Genomic DNA, 21251 nt, shown 5'->3' on the forward strand with positions numbered 1-21251 from the left:
TCAGCACAGAGCCCGACACGGGGCTTGAACTCACAAACCACGAGATCATGACCTGAGCCAAAGTCGGACCCTCAACCGACTGAGCCGCCCAGGCGCCCGAGCTGAATGCAATTCTATTCACCAGAGTATCATTGCCAATAATGAAGAGGCCCAATTACCAGAGAAATTCCAAAAGGAATTTTTTGAAGGATACCAATGACCAGAGCTTTTGACTCTACCAGATCCAATGTCCGCAATAATCTTTACTACCTTTATTTGTATCTTTAAAGTTCAGCCAACTTTCCATAATTCCATCTTCTTATCTCCTTACTTTCTCTCTACTCCACCCCAACATCTTTCTCCTTCTAGAAATATGATTGATCCACACATCCTCCCAAATTGACTAACGTATTTCATCTTGGCGCTGATCCTCATTTCTTGTGTAAGAAGCTCCATATTTTGGACTCAATACCCTATCGCACTGAGCACCAGCAGGGAGCCCCGGATGCCCCCTAATACCCAGCCTTCTCAAAGCTAGAAACTGGGCTGTCCTTGGCACTCCCTCTCCCAAAGCTGGAGTGTTGATCTTGACTCCCGCCTTGTGTCTGAGAAGAACCATTAACCTGCCAGCTTACTCGGTCTGATTCTCAGGATTGACAACAGGATTCTTCCTACCCACTTGCTGGAGGCCGGTTGCCGTCCTTTTTCTCCCTGACTTGACCCTGGCCAACCCCTCACAGCCAGGTTATCCCTGGGAGAGGGTGTTCTCCTTCAGCCGGGCTCCATCATGCACACATGGCCACACCAACAGTGGGTCTCCGTTTCCAAAATGCACGCATCAGACACGCAACATGACTTACTGATGCTACCATGTACGTTGCACCCTGCCACGCCCTGGCATGTAGTGAGAAATGACGGTTTACTGGTGGAGAATAAGTACCCCACTCCCATCCCGCTGCTCACCTGTCTGCCCGACGACGGAGGCACTCAGTCTGTGGGGGATCCTTGAGGACACCTTCAAGGTCACTCGGATCTGGTAATACCTATGGAAGGAACAGAGGACAGGCTGATGAAGATCAGACCCCTTACTGTTGGCTTCTTCCAAAAGTAACCAGACTTAGTCCTAAATGCCACAGAGAACCGTGGAAGTTTCTAGGCAGCATGTATGATCATTTGGCACCAAAGAGGGATTCATTCTGTCACCACAGTGGGAGAGGGATGGGACGGGGCCAAGATGGAAACAGGAAGTTGAGTTGACAGGAGATCGTACGAGACACATGCAAGGTTGGCGGCAGAAGGGACAGGGAAAGGAATAGGTGGGTTGGTCATAGGGCACAGGTACATTAAGGGGCATGGTTTTTCTTTAGTCAGAAAAGTCCATTCTAAGGGAAAATGGAAGCTTTAATGCGTGGGGCAGAATCCATACACAAACTGAGTTGCTATCCTGTTGCAACACAGACAAATACTTCCTTTAGAAACACAACAGCTGAGCTGTCGATCCTGGGGGTACGGCCAAACGCTGTTCCCAGTGCATTTCTGTGCCCTTATTTTTAACATGTCACTCCCATTTCCAAATCCCATCATTTCAGGACACCGTGAGGGTTCCCACACCATCAGCAAAGCCTCTGATCTGTCCGCTGCCTCCACAGGTGCAGAGGCATCTTTTGCAATTCCGTGCCTTGCAATTAATGGCCCTTTTGCTCGCAAGCTCTTAGGAACATTTCTGGCGTCATAATTGTTCTCCCCTTCCACCAATTTCAAGCTCATTGTGAAACAGAATGTGCATAAAACCAAGTGAAACAGAGGTAAAATGGACCATGAACACATCCATCTCTGATGGCTCACTGAGCTTGTGGCCGGGGGCGATGCTGCGTGCTGAATATCCCCCCAGGAGGTTCTGTTGATGGTCTTGTGTTCGTTTTATGTGTTTGTGGAGAGCGGAGGAGATGCGGAACACAGAGCACTGGGACCAGAGTCACAGCTGGAGTTTGGGTGACCTCACTTGTGAGCTGTGTGACTTAGAAGATACCACACAGCTTCTCTGAACTTGTTTCTGCGTCTGTAAAAGGATGACTTAAAAAAAAATATCTGCCATGACATCTGCTTCCAGGAAAGATGGAGTGGATATAATTTTCCCACCACATACGACTAAAACCTCTAGACAATATAGGTGAACACAAGATTTTTGCAGAAGAAGGAATCAAACAGTCTAAGGACCTCAAGTACCAAAGAGAGACAGGGTGGTGAGTTCTCCACATTTTCTTTTTGCCTCACATGTCCCAGAGAGAAGCCAGCTATCCAGAGATTCTAATGGCTGCAGACAAAAAAAAAAAAAAGAAAGAAAAAGAAAATCCCCAACAAAAATGCCTGCTTCCTCTAGACAAAAAACCAGAAAGGGGGCAGCCGAGCACGACAGAAAACTTTTAGCCAATAGTAGTTGTACTCCAGCCACACTACACACAGACACTGTGGTCTCACCTCCGTCCATCCCGGCAAAGGCCAGTGGGAGCCTCGAGGTCCACTCCTACCAAAGCTTTAACAAGGCACCTTCCTCGCCCAGCAAGAGAAGGTCTTTGAGAAGGGGGCCAGATTTTCCCTACTAATGGATGGTAAGGAGAACCTCAACAACCCTGGTTTAAGTACAGACCATGTGGGGGGCCTGAGTTTCTACCCTCCTCCCTCTGCAGTAACAAGGGCACAACTTTGCTCAAAGGATTTCTGACAAAGTTTCAAAAGCAATTCAATGGAGAAAAGGTGACCTTCTCAGTCAATGGTCCTGAAGCAACTGGACATCCGTAGGCAGAAACCAAACCAAAACCAAACAAAAAGCTCCACTTAAATTTCACACCTTACGCAAAAATTTATTAATTCAAAGTGGATCATACACTTATAGGAAAAAATGTAAAACTATTAAACCTTTAGGAAAGAAAATAAAAGAAAACTAAAATCTAGGGACAAGGGCACCTGGGTGGGTCAGTGGGTTAAGCGTCAGACTTCGGCTCAGGTCATGATCTCACGGTTCATGAGTTAGAGCCCTGCGTCAGGCTCTGTGCTGACAGCTCAGAGCCTCAAGCCTGCTTCTGATTCTGTGTCTCCCTCTCTCTCTGCCCCTCCCCTGTTCGTGTGCTGTCTCACTCTGTCTCAAAAAATAAATAAACATTAAAAAATGTTTAATAAATAAATTAAAAAATAAAATCTAGGGATAAGAGTTCTTAAACTTGACCCCAAAAGCATGATTCACACACACACACACACACACACACAGACACACACACACACAAATTGATAAACTCGACTTCATCAAAGTTAAAAACTTTTGTTCCGCAAAATGTGCTATTGAGAGGGTTATATTATGACAAGCTACATGTGAGAGAAAATATTTGCAAATCACATGCCGTTGGCCATCATTACTTATGGATTCTGTATCTGTGGATCTGCCACTTGTTAAAGGTCATCTGTAACTTAGCACTCAATACTCACGGCCTCTGTGGTCACCCAGACATGCTCCTGGGGAGAAAGGTCTGACTCACCTCACGCGCATGTTTCCACCTGAGATCGAGCTAAGGCAATACTACCTTCTTTTTTCAGTTCTCATGGTGTAAACAAATTTTGTTTACAGTCTACTTGGTGCCACTTTTTATTTTGTATTTTTGTGCTTTTTGTGGGTGACTCTGCTATTTAAAATGACCCCTAGCAGTGTAACTCAGGCCTGAATGAAGCTCATCTAACACACTGTAGTGCCATCCAATGTCCCTAACTGCAAGAAGGCTGTGATGTGCCTTGCAGAGACAACAGTGTATTAGATGAACTTCGTTCAGGCCTTAGTCACAGTGCTATTGGCCATGAGTTCAAGGTTAGTGAATCAAAACTAGATAGATAGATAGATAGATAGATAGATAGATAGATAGATGATAGGTAGATAGATAGATAATGGATGGATAGATAGATAGATAGATAGATAGATAGATGATAGATGGGTAGATAGATGATAGATGGGTAGATAGATGATGGATGGATGGATGGATGGATGGATGGATAGATGATAGGTAGATGACAGATGATGGATGGATAGGTAGATGATGGATGGATGGATAGACAGATTGATTGATTGATAGATAATAGACAAATGACGGATGGACAGTTAGATGATAGATAGATAGATGGTAGACAGACAGATAATAAACAGATAGCAAACACTGCCTTAAACAGAAACACACCTAAAACAAGGTTAGGTATTGATCAGTTGACAAACAAGTTGTGACCAGAGGCTCCCAACTCCCAGCTCTATATTTCCTTGAGGAGCAATGGCTCATCACACAGAGGCAGTTTACTACCATTGTGAGATCCCCAGAGGGGCACAATAACAAGTAACCTCACTCATCTGGGTGAGGGAGACTAAGCCAGAGAAGAAAGTCCCTGCCCTGTCCGTAGCAGACAGCTGGTCCTCAGCAGTTGCTAATTACCACTGTGCAAAGATGCTGATCGTGTACTGTTAGATCTTTCAGGTTTTCCAGGGAAGATCGAAATTGGGATTTTTGATAAAACATCTTTCAAATGTTAACTGTTGCTTCATAAATTAATGACAGTGACAACAGCAAGAGCGAAACCATTGGAGGCAGCAACCACGGCCATCGCATTCACAATCAAGCGCTGTGTTGACACATTTGCAGGCTAACTCCCCTGGCGTCACCAATCGGCAAACTCTGATTTGTACAAATACAAAATGTCACTTCTAGTGTTTCTTTAATAAAAGACCTATGCATTTCCATAATTTCATCATCAAAAGAAGAGAGGCAAATCCCATGTACTACCTCCAGTTTTGATATTCTAATGTCTTCTTCTCTGAACAAGAAATGGGTCAATCATCGCCAGAGGCTACGCATCACGACTCTGTCAGGCTGTGCTTGGAGCAGTTATGCATCAGGAGCCCCGATGTACGTACGCAATCTTGTTGGGTCCTCTACAAATCCTCTGTTGGAGAAAGGACCATCCCAGCTGCTAACCAGAGCGGACACTGGGCCACTGGAAACACCCAGCTACCGACCCAAAGTAGTAATGCTAGCAAAGGGCAACCAGCATTCCTTGCCAGAGATGAAATGTATTTTTTTTTATTTTTAGCCTGCCACCCCTCACATTTTACTGCATAAATTAAAACCTTTTATAACTAATACCAAAGCACTGTCTGAGTTCTTATTCCTTAAAATCATTTGGTGTTGCTGAATCTTACTTCAAGGAATCAGTCATCATTTTGAACTTCAGATGCTTTACAGGCACTTATTGAAAGAAATAAGTTTCAATGAGACTGGCTCAATTGGGCTCTGCTCTGATTAAACAGAATGCTTAAACCCCTTTAATAATTCTCTTCAATCTGACACGAATTTCTGCCAGGTCATAAATCCATAAACCATGTGTCAAACATGACATACATTATATCATTTCATCCCTGCAGGAAATCTTTGATATGCTTACTGTGATTTCCATCTTAAAGATGAGCAAACTACCCTCTGGAGATGAAGGGATTTGTCCAAGCTCACACATTCAGTAAGTAATGTTAGCACATCTCCAGGAATGACCTGATTATTTCCCACACGGATTTCCCTTAACCGTCTTAGAGCCACCTTCTTCTGGCTGGGGTCGTTCAAGGAAGACACTGTGAAGGGGGGAGGAGTTAGTTTAAGTCCTTGGAGGATACGCAAGTGATGGGAGAGCAAGTTCCAGTCAGAAGGAAGAAAGAAGCTAAGACCAGGAGATAGAAACTTCCAGACGGTATGCTACACGCTCCAGTGGTGTAGACTTGCAGAGAACTCCTTTTGGGAAATAAATAAATCTAGTCATCTTTTACTTTATTGGCTTCCATATATAAGAGTGGCATAAACTATGTCCTTTACATAATGTGGTGGCAGAATAATGCCCCTTCCCAAGGCGGTCACGTCCTAATCTCCAGAACCGATAAAAGAGAGTTAAGATTGCAGATGGAAGGAAGGTTGCCAACCACCTGGCCTTGAAATTAGATTATTCTTTATTACCTGGGTACACCCAAGGTAACCACAAGGGTCCTCCCAAATGGAAGAAGGAGTTAGAAGAGGGAGAGTGACAGGGTGAAACAATGTGAGAAAGACCCTACCAGCCACCGCTGCCATCAGCCAAGGTGGAAGGTGCCATCAGCTAAGAAAGGCAGGCAGTCTATATGAGCTGGGAAAGACAAGGAAACAAATTCTTCCCTAGTACCCTCCAAAATGGATACAGTCCTTCCAACATCCAGATTTTAGCCTAGTGAGATCCATTTCAAACTTCTGACCTCCAGAATTGTCAGATTATAAATTTATGTTGTTTTGAGCCATTTAATTTGTGGCAATTTATTGCAGCAATTGTAGTAAACTAATGTATATAGGTTTTCAAATTTCTTCATCATGACGAAACGAAAGGAAAGGAATGATTACCCCCATGTTAACAATACAAACTGTGACTCAGAGAGGTTAGGTAATTTTCCCCTAGTCGCATGGCTACATAATGGAAAGTTTAGGGATTAAAACATAGGGCCATTTGATTAAAACCAAGCTCTTATCTGGGGAGGCAAACACAGGTGCTTTAAACTTCATTAGCCTCCCCTTAACTTCCCCATCACTATTACCACCAGGAGTCCAATCACATTCTCCCTCTGATCGCTAATGCATTTCCCTTTGTTTTCCCAAAAGCACCTTTAGAATAAGAATGCTATCTTTTGCTTCTTTTGTATTCCTCCTTAGAGCTCTTAGCACTGTATAAGAAGAGAAAATCATCTAATAAACACTTGTTCTTGGTTGATTATAGAAATATCCACTAACCACCAGCTGTTCTTATTCATCTCTGTATTTCCAGCAACTAACATGGTGCTTGCACATAGTTGGCATTCGGTGTCAGAGGGAAGGAAGGAAGGGAGGAAGAAAGGGAGGGAGGAAGGAAGGGGGTGGGAAGGAAGGAAGGAAGGAAGGAAGGAAGGAAGGAAGGAAGGAGAAAAAAAAAGGAAAGAAATGGAGAGGGAAGGAGGAGAGGAGAGGAGAGAAGAAAGGAAGGCAGAGGGAGAGAGTGGGAAGGAAGGAAGGAAGGAAGGAAGGAAGGAAGGAAGGAAGGAAGGAAGGAAAAAAGAAAAGGAAAGAAACGGAGAGGGAAGGAGGAGAGGAGACGAGAGGAGAGGAGGGGAGGGGAGGGGAGGGGAAGGGAGGGGAGGGGAGGGGAGGGGAGGAGAAAGGAAGGCAGAGGGAGGGAGGGAGGAAGGAACGAACAAACGAACGAACAGACGGACAGAAGGAAGGAACGACGGAAGGAAGGGAAGAACGGAAGAAAGAATCCAATAACGGATTCCTTCAAAAACCATGGGGTTATACAATCCACTCCCAACATATACAACTCTCGAGTGACTAAGAATCCACATGCAATTTTTATAAAACTCGCAAAACTAGAAATGACATTCTATAATGGGAATACAGAGATCTGTGACATTTTGTTGCAATCACTTTCATATCAGGGATGATATGAAATAACCACTCTGACCCAGAGGCAGTCAACATGACCCAAAGTACAAATCACTGTGTTTGCAAAAGGGTCAAACCGAGACTCTGGAGTAGGTCCCAAAGCAGGCAGTCTTCACATAATCACTTTCCTTCTCTGAAACTCTTTCCTCACAGGTGATGATATCTGTACAGCCTCACAGAAATGTCATGCGATGTAAACAGGACGTGCATGTAAAGCCCTTGGTGTGATGCTCAACCTTTAATATTTCATTAAAGAGAAAATATTGTCGCTGCTATTACCTGAGGCGTGTGTTATATACACATCCTCCCCCGGCCGTGATCCCAATCTATCCTCCAACCTCATGGCTGGGGTGAAGCAGAGGGAGAGGTGATGGCCTTGGTGGGACAGGTTGAGAGATACCTGTGGCACGTGGCACTTGATGATACAAAACGGTAGGCATAAGATGTAATGCTCTGCTACGACACAGCTGTGTCCACATGGCTAAGAAAAAGTCCTCCTCTTGGAGTCTTCTGAGGCTATGTAGCATCGCGGGTAAGAGTGCAAACTCTGGATCTCTGCCCCGACTGGCTGTGTGACCTAACAGGTCAGTGCAAGACCCACAGGTCCCTGGGGAAAACTCTCTGGGCCTAAAAGGGAAGCCAGGGAAGTCAGACCAGTAAGAGAGGCCTTGGTAGTCTAAAAAAATTAACTTAAAAAAAAAAAAGACCCAGGAAATGACCAATACACCTTTACTGTACATTCACAGACTGACTCATCTGTTCTGACAGTATCCACCCACAACAGGACTACAAACCACTCTGCTGGATTTTATTGGCCTCAACAGCAAATAATGAGATGCTTTTTCAAGAAAAATCCACTCTAATATTTCAGCAAAACTTGCCTAGATACTTTGATATGGCCAAAACATAATGATTACAGTAATTCAGATTCCACTGATGTCTACCGCGATGGCCCTTCTCTTTCCTTATTCCTATCTCCTTGCTGATCCAGAAGGGCCTATGTGATTCTCACACCATGAACTGTCTGCCCAATATCCATAATCCCCTCCTTCCCTACAAAACAAAAACCAGATTTTGCCAGAGAAGGCAATATGCCTACCTAAAAACACTCACCCCTCCTGACTCCCTTGCAGCTAGGAGAGATCTTTTGATCTTCTCCCGGCTAATGAGAGAAAAGGATACATTTCCCAATGGAGCAAAGAGAAGCACTTTTAAAAAAAATTTTTTTATGTTTTTTTTTTTTTTTTGAGAGAGAGAGAGACAGAGTGTGAGCGGGGAAGGGACAGAGAGAGAGGGAGACACAGAATCCGAAGCAGGCTCCAGGCTCTGAGAGCCCCACGTGGGGCTCAAACCCACAAACCGTGAGATCATGACCTGAGACGAAGTCGGACACTCAACCGACTGAGCCACCCAGGCACCCCAGAGAACAGCACTTTTAAAGGAGAAGTCTTGGTTTCATGATCCTTGGGGCTGTCTGTCCCTTCTCTGACTTTGTCTCCTGACTTGATACAGAAAGAAACTACCAGTGGGCACTAGAACATCCATCTTTTGGCCATGAGGATAAAAGCCACGTGGAAAGGATGGTGCGCAGAAAGACAGAAGTCTGAGTCCTTGATATCCTTGTTGAAGTCCAGATGTGGACTTCTTGTGACATCTTATCATTTTTAAGCCAGGATCAGTCACATGTTTGATCATTTGAAGCCAAACACAATCCTTACAGATAGAATCTGATTCCAGACTTTACCAGAGCCATATTTTCTCTAAGCGGAAACTTAGAAGACGTGACACAGGCAATCTGACTTCTCTTACTGTCTTTTCTCTGGACAGTGGAGAGCTGAGCTTTTCCTTGCAGTAGAGGCATTAAAATCTAAGAATCTAGATTAGAATTCTGGGGTAGAAACAAAGCAGGTCTTTTTGTCCACTAGAGTTTAAAGTCCTTAGTGTGGGAGAAGGGTCCTCTCCATAAAGCTGGACCTAAGTCTTGGCACTCTCCAACAGGGTTAGGGCTAAAGCCCCAGGTGACAATAAAGCACTTTTAGCTGAACTCTATGAATATGCTGTGAATGTATGTGTCTGTCCTGAAAACTTCAGGGATGTGGGTGGTCAAAGGTTAAAACTGCCAACTCCTGTGTCCTTTCCAGCTGTGAACTAGGCACCTCCTCTGCCCTTATTCCTCTCCTTTGTGTCTAGCAGCATGTGACATTCATGCCGACAGAAACCACAATAACTTTTCATGAAAACTCTTAGAATTGTATATTGCATTCCAACTTACAGGTACGGAAATAAGATTTTTCAAAGTCCCCTCAGTCTTGGGTAGTTTCCTCACACAAATGTACAGGTCAGGACTCAGCCAGAGACCTCAGGCTAACCTTCTGCACATACCTAGAGCTTGCTCTCTCTCTCTCTCTCTCTCTCTCTCTCTCTCTCTCTCTGCCTCTCATAATAACAGCTTTGAGTTGCAGGCACTTAATAAATACTTGTTCAATCAAATTGTTTTTGAATTAAATGTCTATAAAAACCCATACACAGTTGAGGCTCCTGGGTGGCTCAGTCGGTTAAGCATCCGACTCTTGATTTCGGCTCAGGTCATGATCTCATGGTTTATGAGTTCGAGCCCCACAATGGGCTCTGTGCTGACAGCACAGAGCCTACTTGGGACTCTCTCTCTCTCTCTCTCTCTCTCTCTGCACCTACCCTACTTGTGCTCTCTCTCTCTCTCAAAATAAACTTAAAAAATTAAAAAAATGGTTACTGCATTTTTCATGGTGCTTCCTGACCATGCAGTAGTCTATCAACAGTGCACAACTTCATGTTTTTTTACCTCAAGTTGGTAGCTTGACACTGGCCATGGCAGAAGTATTTACACCATGGAAATTGACAAACGTGGTTTTTTTTGAGCCAGTTTTTTAACATTTCTCAGCACCCTACGGCTCCCCCTCAGGACCACCCCTCCATTCTTTTAACCAAAGGAAACATGGAGCCCACACAGATTAAAAAGGGGGCAGTCTGGAACAGTTCTAAGAAAGCCACAGTTAGGAGGGACTCCAACTATTGAGCCTTCAGGAAAAATCTATTTATTGCTCCAAGACACCTCATTGAACGAAGCTGGCACTCTTTTCACTCCTGGGATAATTCTCCTATGAGTCAGAGGGAAGAATAACCTTAAGGTGTGCGCTCTGAGTATAGATTCCAAAGTCTTATCAATGTAGCTCTACCTCTTTCCCCTTTTCTTACATTAAATCGAAACAAAAGTGATGAATCATCAAATTCTACTCCTGAAATTAACTAACTAAAAAATAAACAAAAATTTTAACAAAATAAATGAAATAAAATAAATTAAAAAAATAAAACCAAAGTCAAACCACAGTAGGCATAACAATAATCATGATGCTTTTTGTGCCGCTTAAGACAACTTAAACTCTCCTGGCTTCAGTTGTTCATTTGCAAATGGGGATGGTCAGTTACCTCCTGGAGTTGATACAGACAGAAATCAGAATCAATGTGTAGAGGAATACTGGGCTTTAAGAAATGATGGGTATTCTTTTTGCTATGTTACTTGTACATATCCTGATTTGTTTGCGAACAACCATCCCTATTCACAAGAAGCCTCTTAAGGAACTCAAAGCAGCAACACAGGAGCCTAGCTGGAGACACCATAGGTAAGAAATGGGATCTCAGAGGGTCTAGAACCCTGGACAGCGCCTCGCCATCCCTGCATCCCCCTCTGCTGTTTTCATTCACACTCACTGGTGAACCTGTTGTTCCCACCTAATGAGTCAACACAGACAGGGTTTCTAATTTGCATGAGTGGCCATGTGTCGATGTTGCTCTCAGCAAACTCGCGGGTGTCAGTCTCCACATCACCCAGAAAAGAACCATTTGCAGGTAAAATGAAGACCCCTTCCTGAGAGCCAATATGGAGTGGGATTTCATCACAAGATGTCTGGAACATAGCGCATACCAAACAGGTGCCACTTCTCTTCCCGTTTGATTTGAGGTAACACTTGATTTTCTTGGCATTTGTGTTGCTTGATTAAATGAGGTTAGGGAGAAGCAGGCTTTCAAGCTTCTTGCACAGCTTGAAACGACATGGGTAATTTAAAACCTCAGACCAGAAAATCTGCTGTGCAATATCACACTGTGACCAGGGGCTCGGCAGAGAGAATTTTTCTAATTGGCAAGACCAGATTCAACATCCAGTTCCAAGAAGGCAGAGGGTGGGGACAGGTCTCTCATGTAGAGGGATCATGAAGACACCCTGGGGAACCCAAGGGCTCTGGCTTTCGCCTCAGACAGACCAGGTGTTAAATACCGGATTCGTCACTTAGGAGTGATGTGTGACCTTCAGTAATCCATTCACCTCTCTGTACACGGGTTTTCTCATCTTAAAAATGAGTCGTTGTGAGGAACAAATGGGATACTACAGGCAGAGTGCCTGGCATAGTTCATGAGACCCTGTAAGCAACAATTCCTTCTAAAATATTGTTGTAATTATTTTTAAAAATTTGTTAATGTTTTATTCATTTTCTGAGAGAGAGACAGACAGACAGAGAGAGAGAGAGAGAGCGAGCAGGGAAGGGGCAGAGAGAGAGGGAGACACAGAATCCAAAGCAGTCTCCACGGCCTGGAGCCTGACGTGGGGCTCAAACTCACGAACCATGAGATCATGACCTGAGCTTCGGTCAAACATTTAACTGACTGAGCCACCCAGGCGTCCCTATTGTTGTAATTATTCTTATAATTATGATCTATCCGGATGTTGCTAATGGGAAGTAGACATAAAAGGGGGAAGAAGATCCCTATGTCCACCAAGCTAGTTTTTGGAGGCCATGAAGGAACACACGACTGCTCATTTCAGCCCATCATCCAACCCATTATACCAATACGTTCGGATATAATTTAATTCTAGGATATATATTGATATTAAGTGATAAGAAAAGACATTCTACAAGTAGATGAATAAATTACCTTATTGTTGCTTTTGGATACCCCATAAATATTTACAATAATAACCACAACATCAGAGCAAGAGTGAAGGAAGCCATCCATCCCTGCAAACCAATCCTGAGTGAGTCACCACACCAGGTTTTACATGTGATGTCACATTCTACCTAGACAATATCCATGAAAGATGGTCATTATCTTCTCTCTTCTTCCTGTGTGGAATCTGAAGCTCAAAAAACATACCTCACTCATAGATTTATAGAGCATAAGACGAAGTGGTATGCAAGCTTGGGGCTATGAAAGCCCAAAGATAACAAAAATATTCTTCAAATCGGGGTCAACTCATGCATACTGGACACCAGCAAATGTGACCAGGGGACAGTGATGGGTCATAATAGCATGGAGAGTTTAAACATTAAAAAGTCATGCCAGTGACAGGGATGGAAAATGCCACCATGAGCTTTCTGTCCACCTCATATTCTTGCTACTTAGTCGTGGTCAACTATAAACTGACCAACGTGGGTACAAGGTGCCATGACAGGGCCTGAGGACTGGGAAGAATGACCCTGGCCTCAAGGATCTTACAGCCCAGCAGAGAAAAAACTAACTTCACAGCCAGTTTTTATAATCATAAGGAGGTTCGTGGAGTTTCCAGGAGAATGAAATTAAGGGCAAGGTTAGCTCGGAGTAGGATGATACTCAGTGGGAGGCAGTGATGAACTAAAACTGGTCCCAGAAAGATAGAGTGTGTAGGAGAGATATCTCATGTCAAGAAATAGGAGTGTGAGCCGGGAGTTCAAGGCCAGTAATGACAGCAGAGTGGCTAGGGCAGAAGGCGGTATCTCTGATGTCACCCCTTCACGGCAGGAGCGATGCTGGGCTCAGGAAACGAGGCGGGGACTGTGTTCCACAGATCCATACTGCCCGGAGACCTACAGTGCCCTTCTTCAGTATTAGATGCAGGCTTTGACCCCGACCATGACTGAGATCCTGGGAGACAGAGGTGCTCTGTAATGGAATTTTGTGCATGCTACAAATTGCTACGCCTGAGTTCACCTGACTTCTCCCGGGTTTGACCCATTTCATAAATGTACGTTAGTACTGATGGAGCTTACATGCCATCTTGGCTCACCCCTGAAGAATGGGTAGGTCTAGACCATGCCGGGAAAGAAGGAACGACATCTGAGGTGGAGGGGAAACTTGGAAAAATACAGAGGGGTGGTTCCCAGAGCATAGGGATAGTGGGGAGCTGAGTTTGGCTGGAGTACAGGATGGGGAATGAGGGACTACGCATAGATCTTTCTTTCCCAAATATTTACCCTAATATCTGCTACTGTGTAAACAGATGGCCTCACCACCCTTCACGGAGAATTAAGTGCAGTGGTTAAACGCACCAACTATGAAATCGAACAAAATTTTGTTCTGTTCCAGACTCTTCCCCTCCCAGATGTGTGACCTGAGAGAAGGTACTTAACCTCTCTGAGCTACCATTTCCTCCTTTGTGACATGCAGATAAACAATCAGACCCAACTCACCAGGCTGAGTGCGGTTGACAAAAAAAAAAAAAAAAACGTTCAGCACAGCGCAGAGTAAGTCTCCAATAATCATTAGCCGATTAATGTACTTACTACCATTAGTATTCAAATAAGGAAAGTCTTCATGGAAGGAGGTACAGTCTTCAGACTGAAACCTGGGTTTGAATTCTGGCTTTGCCACCTTCCAGGTGTGTGACGTTAGGAAAATCATTTCAGCTCTCTGAGCCTCAGTTTCTTTATGTGTCAAAGAGGGATAAGAATGCCCGTCTGGTAGGTCGGCTAGAAGGAGTACGTGAGACAGCATTACAAGAGGGGCCTGCACATGCCTATACTCAGGAAAATGCAAGATGCTTCCAGCATCCCTGTGGATGATTACCGTCTACCTCCCCTCCTGTCTCAGGCAATCCGGTGGGAGCCATATTTCATGTACGGGCTGTGAGGACAGATAAAGCAGGCCACCAAAGCCTGAATGACAGCAGCTGGATGACTGATAGATGCACAGACAGACAGACAAATCTGCCAGAACTGTTCTCTCGGAGGAAAAATCCCTGACCGATTTCCAGCCCCTTCCATCAGAATGTGTTTCTATGGAGAAGAAACTGTCACAACTCTGGTTAGTCTTCTTCCCTGGGTTCCCTGTCTCTTAATTGCCTTTTCATATGAAAATGGCCAGGATTTGCAGCCAGGCTGGAGATTTCAAGGGATTTCCCCGCCTGTGTAAAAATTTCCCATATCCTCATCAGTCAAATTTATTTCTGCAAAACTGCTCAGACAGAACAACAAAGAAGTCCCTTAGCTCCATCTGACTAAGAGATGTGCTCTGTAATTACAGTGGGGGGGGGGGGGGCGGTGTTTAAAGCAAGAGGTTGCAGAATGAGGCATACTGCCGTTGCAGAACTGCTGGCCGGTGGACGTGTGGAGCCGGGTAGCAGGAGGGACCCCGGACTCGGCTGGACGTGGCAAGGAGCAGGTGCGCCTCACAGCATGGCTGCAAGCTCTAGAGACAGAAGAGGACACAGGACCACCCACGGCCGGCCAATGGGCTGCGCTCTGGCCATGCCTGTGGATAGCGGTACAGACTTTATTATCATGCCTGAAAAAGCCCGATTCCATGCTGAGAAGACCTGGGTCAGGAAGCTGGATACATCGATGGCACTATCTAAATGTGAAATGAGTTGACCAGAAGGAAGAGGGAAAACATTCCCAAAGCTTAAGAGTCAGGGACCGCGTAACAAGGCTCTACTGGACTGAACCCGGGAGAGCCAGTGTGAATCTGGTACACAGCCTGCTCTTTGATGGGCTGCCTCCCCCCAGCCAGTCTCTTCAAGCTCACTGTCTCTATTCCTCTTTGCCTCCCTGTCTCTCTTGTTCTCTGTCTCTGACACACACACACACACACACACACACACACACACACACACACACCTATCTCTATAAAACTAGCGCATCCGCTGTTCCGCAGCTACTCATTTTTACCATCAGTGGCCTCTTTTTATGTTTTTCCCTTCCCTGTGCTATGAGTTCAAAGCTCCGGCTGCTGGTTTACGCAGTTCAGGGCAACGTCCCTCCGGTGGACAGCAGTCCAGCACTTCTCTGTATTCTGCTTGTCCTGGAGGACGGGGCAGAGCAAACAGCCAAGCAAAGCCTGCGAGAGCAAACCCGGGGCAGCCGCAGACCCCTCATCCCACAGCCCCACGGCAGGTGCACAGAGAACCCTCGCTGCCCCATGGCAATGTCAAGGGCACTGCCCTTTTCAAATAAAATAAAATAAAATAAAATAAAATTAGTACAACTACTAGCTACCAGGCACTGAATCCTGCCACATACCACAGTTCGGGCCAGGAGGACACCTCTTCTGTGGGCTTCAGCGAACCACCCAAGTACAATCACCTTCATTTTATTAATGAAAGAAACAGGTCCATGAGGTGAAGTGGCTTTCCCAAGGCTCGGCTGCTAACAATTAGCAGAGGGGGCATTCAGAGCAGTCCTGTCCATCCTCAAAGCCTGTGCCCTCTCATTGCCTCCCCACCCCACATTTTCTTAGCAGGACTTATATTCTGGAAGTTTCAGGCAATTAATCATCTCCTTGGTGAGCTGTCAGCCTCTCTCAATAAATCTGTCATTTTCACTCCTGTGTCCTTAGCACGCCATGCATAGTCGGTGCTAGAAATGTTCTCTGACTTAACCCAGAGACCCCAAAACACAAACTGCTGAGTAATGCAAGGCTCCAATCGTAAATGCATTATTTGAAGAAAGACATACACTTTGCTTCCTTCGGCATATATTTTGTCGCCTGACTCAGGCATACCAGGTACTACCGGAGGGTCTTTGGGGCATTTTAATCACTAATGTGCAAACCCCGAATGGTTGCTATTATGATGTAAGTTGTGAAGAAATAAAATGCCTCTACTATCTTTAGGATGATAGAAAACAGTGTCATTTCTTTTTATAAGTAGGTCTGAAAGTAGGCATTATTCCAGAATACATATGAGAAAAGAGGTTCGGAGAGATTGATTCACTTACCCAAGGTCACACAGCAAAGATTCAAGGGAGCTGGGATTTTTGAAAGCTCTTCCAAAGATGGGACAATACAGTCAGCCCCTAGTAACCTCACACTAATAACAGATTAGTGGAGATTTGAAAAAAGCCCTTACTTACTCTCAAGTGACCCATCATTTTCCCAAAGTCCCAAGTTTTCTTTTTTAATGTTTACTTATTTTTGAGGGAGGGAGGGAGAGAGAGAGAGAGAGACAGAGAGACAGAGACAGAGAACAAGTAGGGTGTGGGGGCAGAGAGAGAGAGAGAGAGAGAGACATAGAATCTGAAGGCGGCTCCAGGCTCTGAGCTGTCAGCACAGAGCCCGACGCGGGGCTCGAACTCATGAACCATGAGATCATGACCTGAGCCAGTCGGACACTTAACGGACTGAGTCACCGCGCACCCCAGCCCCAGGTTTTCTTTGTCTTATTGGTTGGGTTTCCAGTCTTTCACACACAGTAGGCTGGGTTAAAGCTGCGCTGAAAGAAAGTTAGCAGAATTTGGGCAGGGCCCCACAGAACTCTGAGATGGTTTCCAGCACGCATAGCTTTCCTGCTGTGTGGCCATGGGATTCCTCAAGAGAGGAAAGTCACAAGTCCTAGAGGCACTGCTGCCCCTGACTCCAGTCTCTGGCAAGTCCCCCAATGTCCCCAGGCCCCTCTGTCTGGATGTTGAAAATCAGGAGACTGAACTACGAAGTCCTGAAACCCAGACTTGACTCCTGTTCCAAGTTGACCCAGGAGTCTTTCCAGGAGACTGACGCAGGAGAACCAAACTCCAAATTCCCAGTAAGACAGCCAGCCATGTTTCCATGTTTCTTTGCAAGAAAAAGTAAAAAGGATAGGTACAAATAAGAGACTGTCCACCGGCCTTCTGATTAATGATGCTCTCGACGGGGAGGTAGCCAAGCTCGGTTTTGCACTTGGGATGCCTGGCTCATAGTCCAAGGCTCGTGGTCCACACTCCCTGGAGCCCAGGTGACCCCCTCCACTAGTTCAAGATTGCCCTCTTTTGTCCACAAGGAAAAGGTACATCTGTGAGCCAATTCCTATGGCCCGCAATTCTCTCTGCTTGCAGCTTTCTATTTTATTTATTTATTTTTCCAGCTTTCTATTTTAAATGTTTATTTATTTTTGAGAGACAGCACAAGCCAGGGAGGGACATAGAGAGGGAGACAGAGGATCTGAAGCGGGCTCTGCACTGACAGCAGAGATGCTTGATGCGGGGCTCAAACTCACGAACCACGAGATCATGACCTGAGCCGAAGTTAGACACTCAACTGACTAAGCCACCCAAGCGCTCCCCTGCTTCCAGGTTTTGAACGATGCGGCCACAGTCAGGGGCTCATATGGGCCCTTCTGTCTGGCGAGGACCATCATGACTGTATTTGCTACAACTCATTCCTTCAACCTGGCTCTCAGGAAACCAGGGATATGTGAATTCAGCTTTAAAATTTTTTTTTTCAATGTTTATTTATTTTTGGGACAGAGAGAGACAGAGCATGAACGGGGGAGGGGCAGAGAGAGAGGGAGACACAGAATCGGAAACAGGCTCCAGGCTCCGAGCCATCAGCCCAGAGCCCGACGCGGGGCTCGAACTCACGGACCGCGAGATCGTGACCTGGCTGAAGTCGGTCGCTTAACCAACTGCGCCACCCAGGCGCCCCTGTGAATTCAGCTTTAAAGGGAAGTAGTTCAGGGGCACTTGGTGGTTCAGTCGGCTAAGCGTCCAACTTCAGCTGAGGTCATGATCTCGCAGTTCGTGGGCTCAAGTCCTGTATCGGGCTCTGTGCTGACAGCTCGGAGCCTGGGGCCTGTTTCAGATTCTGTGTCTCCCTCTCTCTGCCCCTCCCCCACTCGTTCTCTCTCCGCCCCCCTCTCAAAAATAAAGAATAAACATTAAAATAAAAAAATATGTAAAGGGAAGTAGGAACTCAGAAAGAAAGGCGCCAATGACAAAAAGAGCGATTTCCTTCTCATCCCTGGTAAAGAGATCAGCAACAGTGCAGAAAAGCCTGGCCAGTTACATGGCTTTGTTTTGGGAGCTGCAGCCACATCCACGAGGTGCCTCAGGGGGCAGCCTCTGCACCTGCTAAAACGTGCCGCTGTTTTGCACACGCCTCCTGCCCTCACATACTGCCACACCTCTGCACATGCCTCCCCCTCCTTGGGAACGCCAGCCTCAAACATCCTGGGAATTGTCCTCCTTGCCAGGACTCAACTCAAAGGCTCCCTCGCTGACAGCTGCCTTCGGTACCACCCGCCCCCATCCTCTACTCCCAAAGGGCCTGGGGCTGCTTCCACTTTGTGCTGGGGACTCTGCCTCACCACCTCCCCAGCAGCCTGTCCCCAGAAGAATCCTATCTTTATGCCCCTTCCTGTTTCTCCCAGTGCGATGCCAGGCACCCAGCCTCCCAGTGCCTCCGCACGGATCAGGAAAGGATTGACACGTGCATTTCATCTGTTCAACCCGAGCTCCTGGCTGTGAGCCTCTTGCCAGAAAAACGTGTGCCTTATTGATTTCTACAAACTGTTTCCTCAACCTGTTTATTTGAGGAATGAGTACTCGACTTAATCCTGAGCCACTCTGGTGGCCGAAATCTGACCACCGATTTCCTGATCCTCACCTCCGCCTCACTCTGGCCGTATTGCTCTGGCAATACCTGTGTATTTTCACATCACTCAGAGTTTTGGTCTACAGCAAACGGCTGTAGATGTCCTTAGAAAATATTCATTCACTCAGCTTTCGGTAAACAATTAGAAAAAATTCAGTGTTCGACGTACATAATAGAATCCTTATTTTTGTTTAAAATGCTGACAGTATGTACACATATCTATATTCATGCAGAGAGAGCTATAAATAAGCTTTCTAAAAGCTCAGCAATGGTTTTGAGAAATAGGATTTTTGTTACTTGGCACTTTCTACTTTGCATAAATGAATATGCATTTTGTGCAACAGGATAAATGTCTTCAACGTAATATGGACCTTGGGAAGTTCCCCACAAAGCACTAGACGGGACTTAGGGGCTCAGCGTGGTCTTCTGAGCTCCAGTTTACGGACCGGTCCTTGTGGTGAAAATGCCCTGTCACGGAGCCACTGTGAGGCGTCCACGGGGCCCCAGGGCAGGGTGACAGACAACCTAGGGGCCACCAGAACTCAGTGGAGGTTAGGTAATACTCCAGCCACACTTACTATTTTAAATTTCTCCCCTAGCGTCCAGATTCCAACTCCTACTGTTTTTGTATACAAACCAAAGCAACGTGCAATGTGTTTGTTGTGTGTATTTTTAAAAACCCTCAACAATCATAAGAATGCTAGCTAGCGATGTGGCATTAATTCACATTTTATAAGCCAAATGCATCATGTTTTAACAACTAACTAAACATATTTTACGGCTAAACAATGTAGACCACTGGCCACCCCTACCACCTCCATTTACCTCTTTGCTACCCTGAATCCAGGAGGTCAGGGGTGGGCTGGAGTCAGGAACCCCTAACGTCTCCACCATGCTTCCAGGATGTCAGGAAAACAGGGGAAGGGACTGCGGAGACCAGGCAAGTGCAGTGAGCTTTGACAAATCGGGGCCCTGTCTGCGTTTAGAGGGTGATGAGAGCATCCCGTCAGCTAAGTGCTGCCGCATCAAGGTTAAAACACTACGAAAATCTAAAGGCAACCCCTCTCTGCTCCGTGTTACAGGAGAGCCTCCCCCACTCACCCCTCCCACCCCACATCCTTCAGTTAGGCCCCCTGGTGCCCTGGGCAGGGCTGGCCTCCAAGGAAAGGGGTCCTTGGCTTCCAGTCCAGCAGAATGTGGGGTGGGCAGGGGCGGAGGAGGGAAGGGCGGAGGTGGGGCCTTGTCCCCGCCCCTTCCAGCCTGACCTGCTCCCTGTAGGCACTGCTCTAGGATTTAATTTCTTCACATCTAACCAGTGATCTCTGGGAGTCAGGCCCAACTCATCATTTGGGGATGGGCAAGAAGCTGCAAGAATTCCTTTTCTACCCCCTGCAGCCCCTCCCTGGGACCCTGACCATCTGCCCATGGACAGCAGGCCACGGGGTGCTCGTGCAGCAAGGACAGTCCGGCACTCACACGCAGAGCGTCTCTGCCCCCCACCCCCGTGCAGGCAGCAGCCCCCCACACTGCCACCGCCAGGGAGCCTCTTCTGAAATGAAGCCAGAACAAAGGGAAAGACAACAGGACAGTGACAGTCATGGGGCACTTGCCTCCAGCTCTGTGATGAGCATCTTGGTGACTCCCTATATCTTACAAGAGCCCTATCCACGTACATACCACTGTCTCCGTGTTACCCATATCGCCGTGTCCAAGCTATGATCCGTCTTGTCACCCGCAAACAGGATGCTGACACAGCTCCAGGGTGGGTGACGTGTTGCGGTCACACCGCTAGCGAGCAAACCCAGGGAGGCCTGACTCCGGGATCCATGCACCTACTCACTGCTTGTATCTGTAACCGAGTTCCTGACCATGATGCTTCTCTGCTTTCAGAGAGCCTCCTGACCGGATAGCACCCATAGCCCTGTGACTGGCACACAAGGTTCCTTGTGAGCTGGCCCTTCCATGCATATCCCCTCCTCACCTTCGGCAAGCCATGTCTCCCGCATCCCGGAATGTTCCAGCCCTAGGCCCAGGCGGCTTGCTCTACCCAAACGTCACTGCACCATTTTACATCCACTCACCCTGGAAGGCGGCTTCAAGGCCCCATCTGACGGCCATGCCCTCTTAGGA

At 46.4% G+C, this 21251-nt stretch overlaps 1 protein-coding gene across 4 annotated transcripts in view; it reads right to left on the minus strand.

The window, feature by feature from the left end:
• FAM135B (family with sequence similarity 135 member B) overlaps positions 1-21251 on the minus strand; it is a 281764-nt gene that overhangs the window by 137453 nt on the left and 123060 nt on the right. For 3 of the 4 annotated variants that reach the window (XR_007148766.1, XM_047843019.1, XM_047843020.1), the window contains exon 3: positions 943-1022. Coding sequence is in view for 2 of the 4 variants with exons in the window: in XM_047843019.1 (XP_047698975.1) it covers positions 943-1022 (80 nt within the window). In the remaining 2 variants the exon portion in view is untranslated. Of the gene's footprint in view, positions 1-942; positions 1023-21251 lie in introns of those variants that run through there. The other variant, XM_047843021.1, reaches the window with a different exon arrangement.

The sequence above is a fragment of the Prionailurus viverrinus genome, chromosome F2 (assembly GCF_022837055.1).
Source record: "Prionailurus viverrinus isolate Anna chromosome F2, UM_Priviv_1.0, whole genome shotgun sequence".
NCBI classification, from domain to species: domain Eukaryota; kingdom Metazoa; phylum Chordata; class Mammalia; order Carnivora; family Felidae; genus Prionailurus; species Prionailurus viverrinus.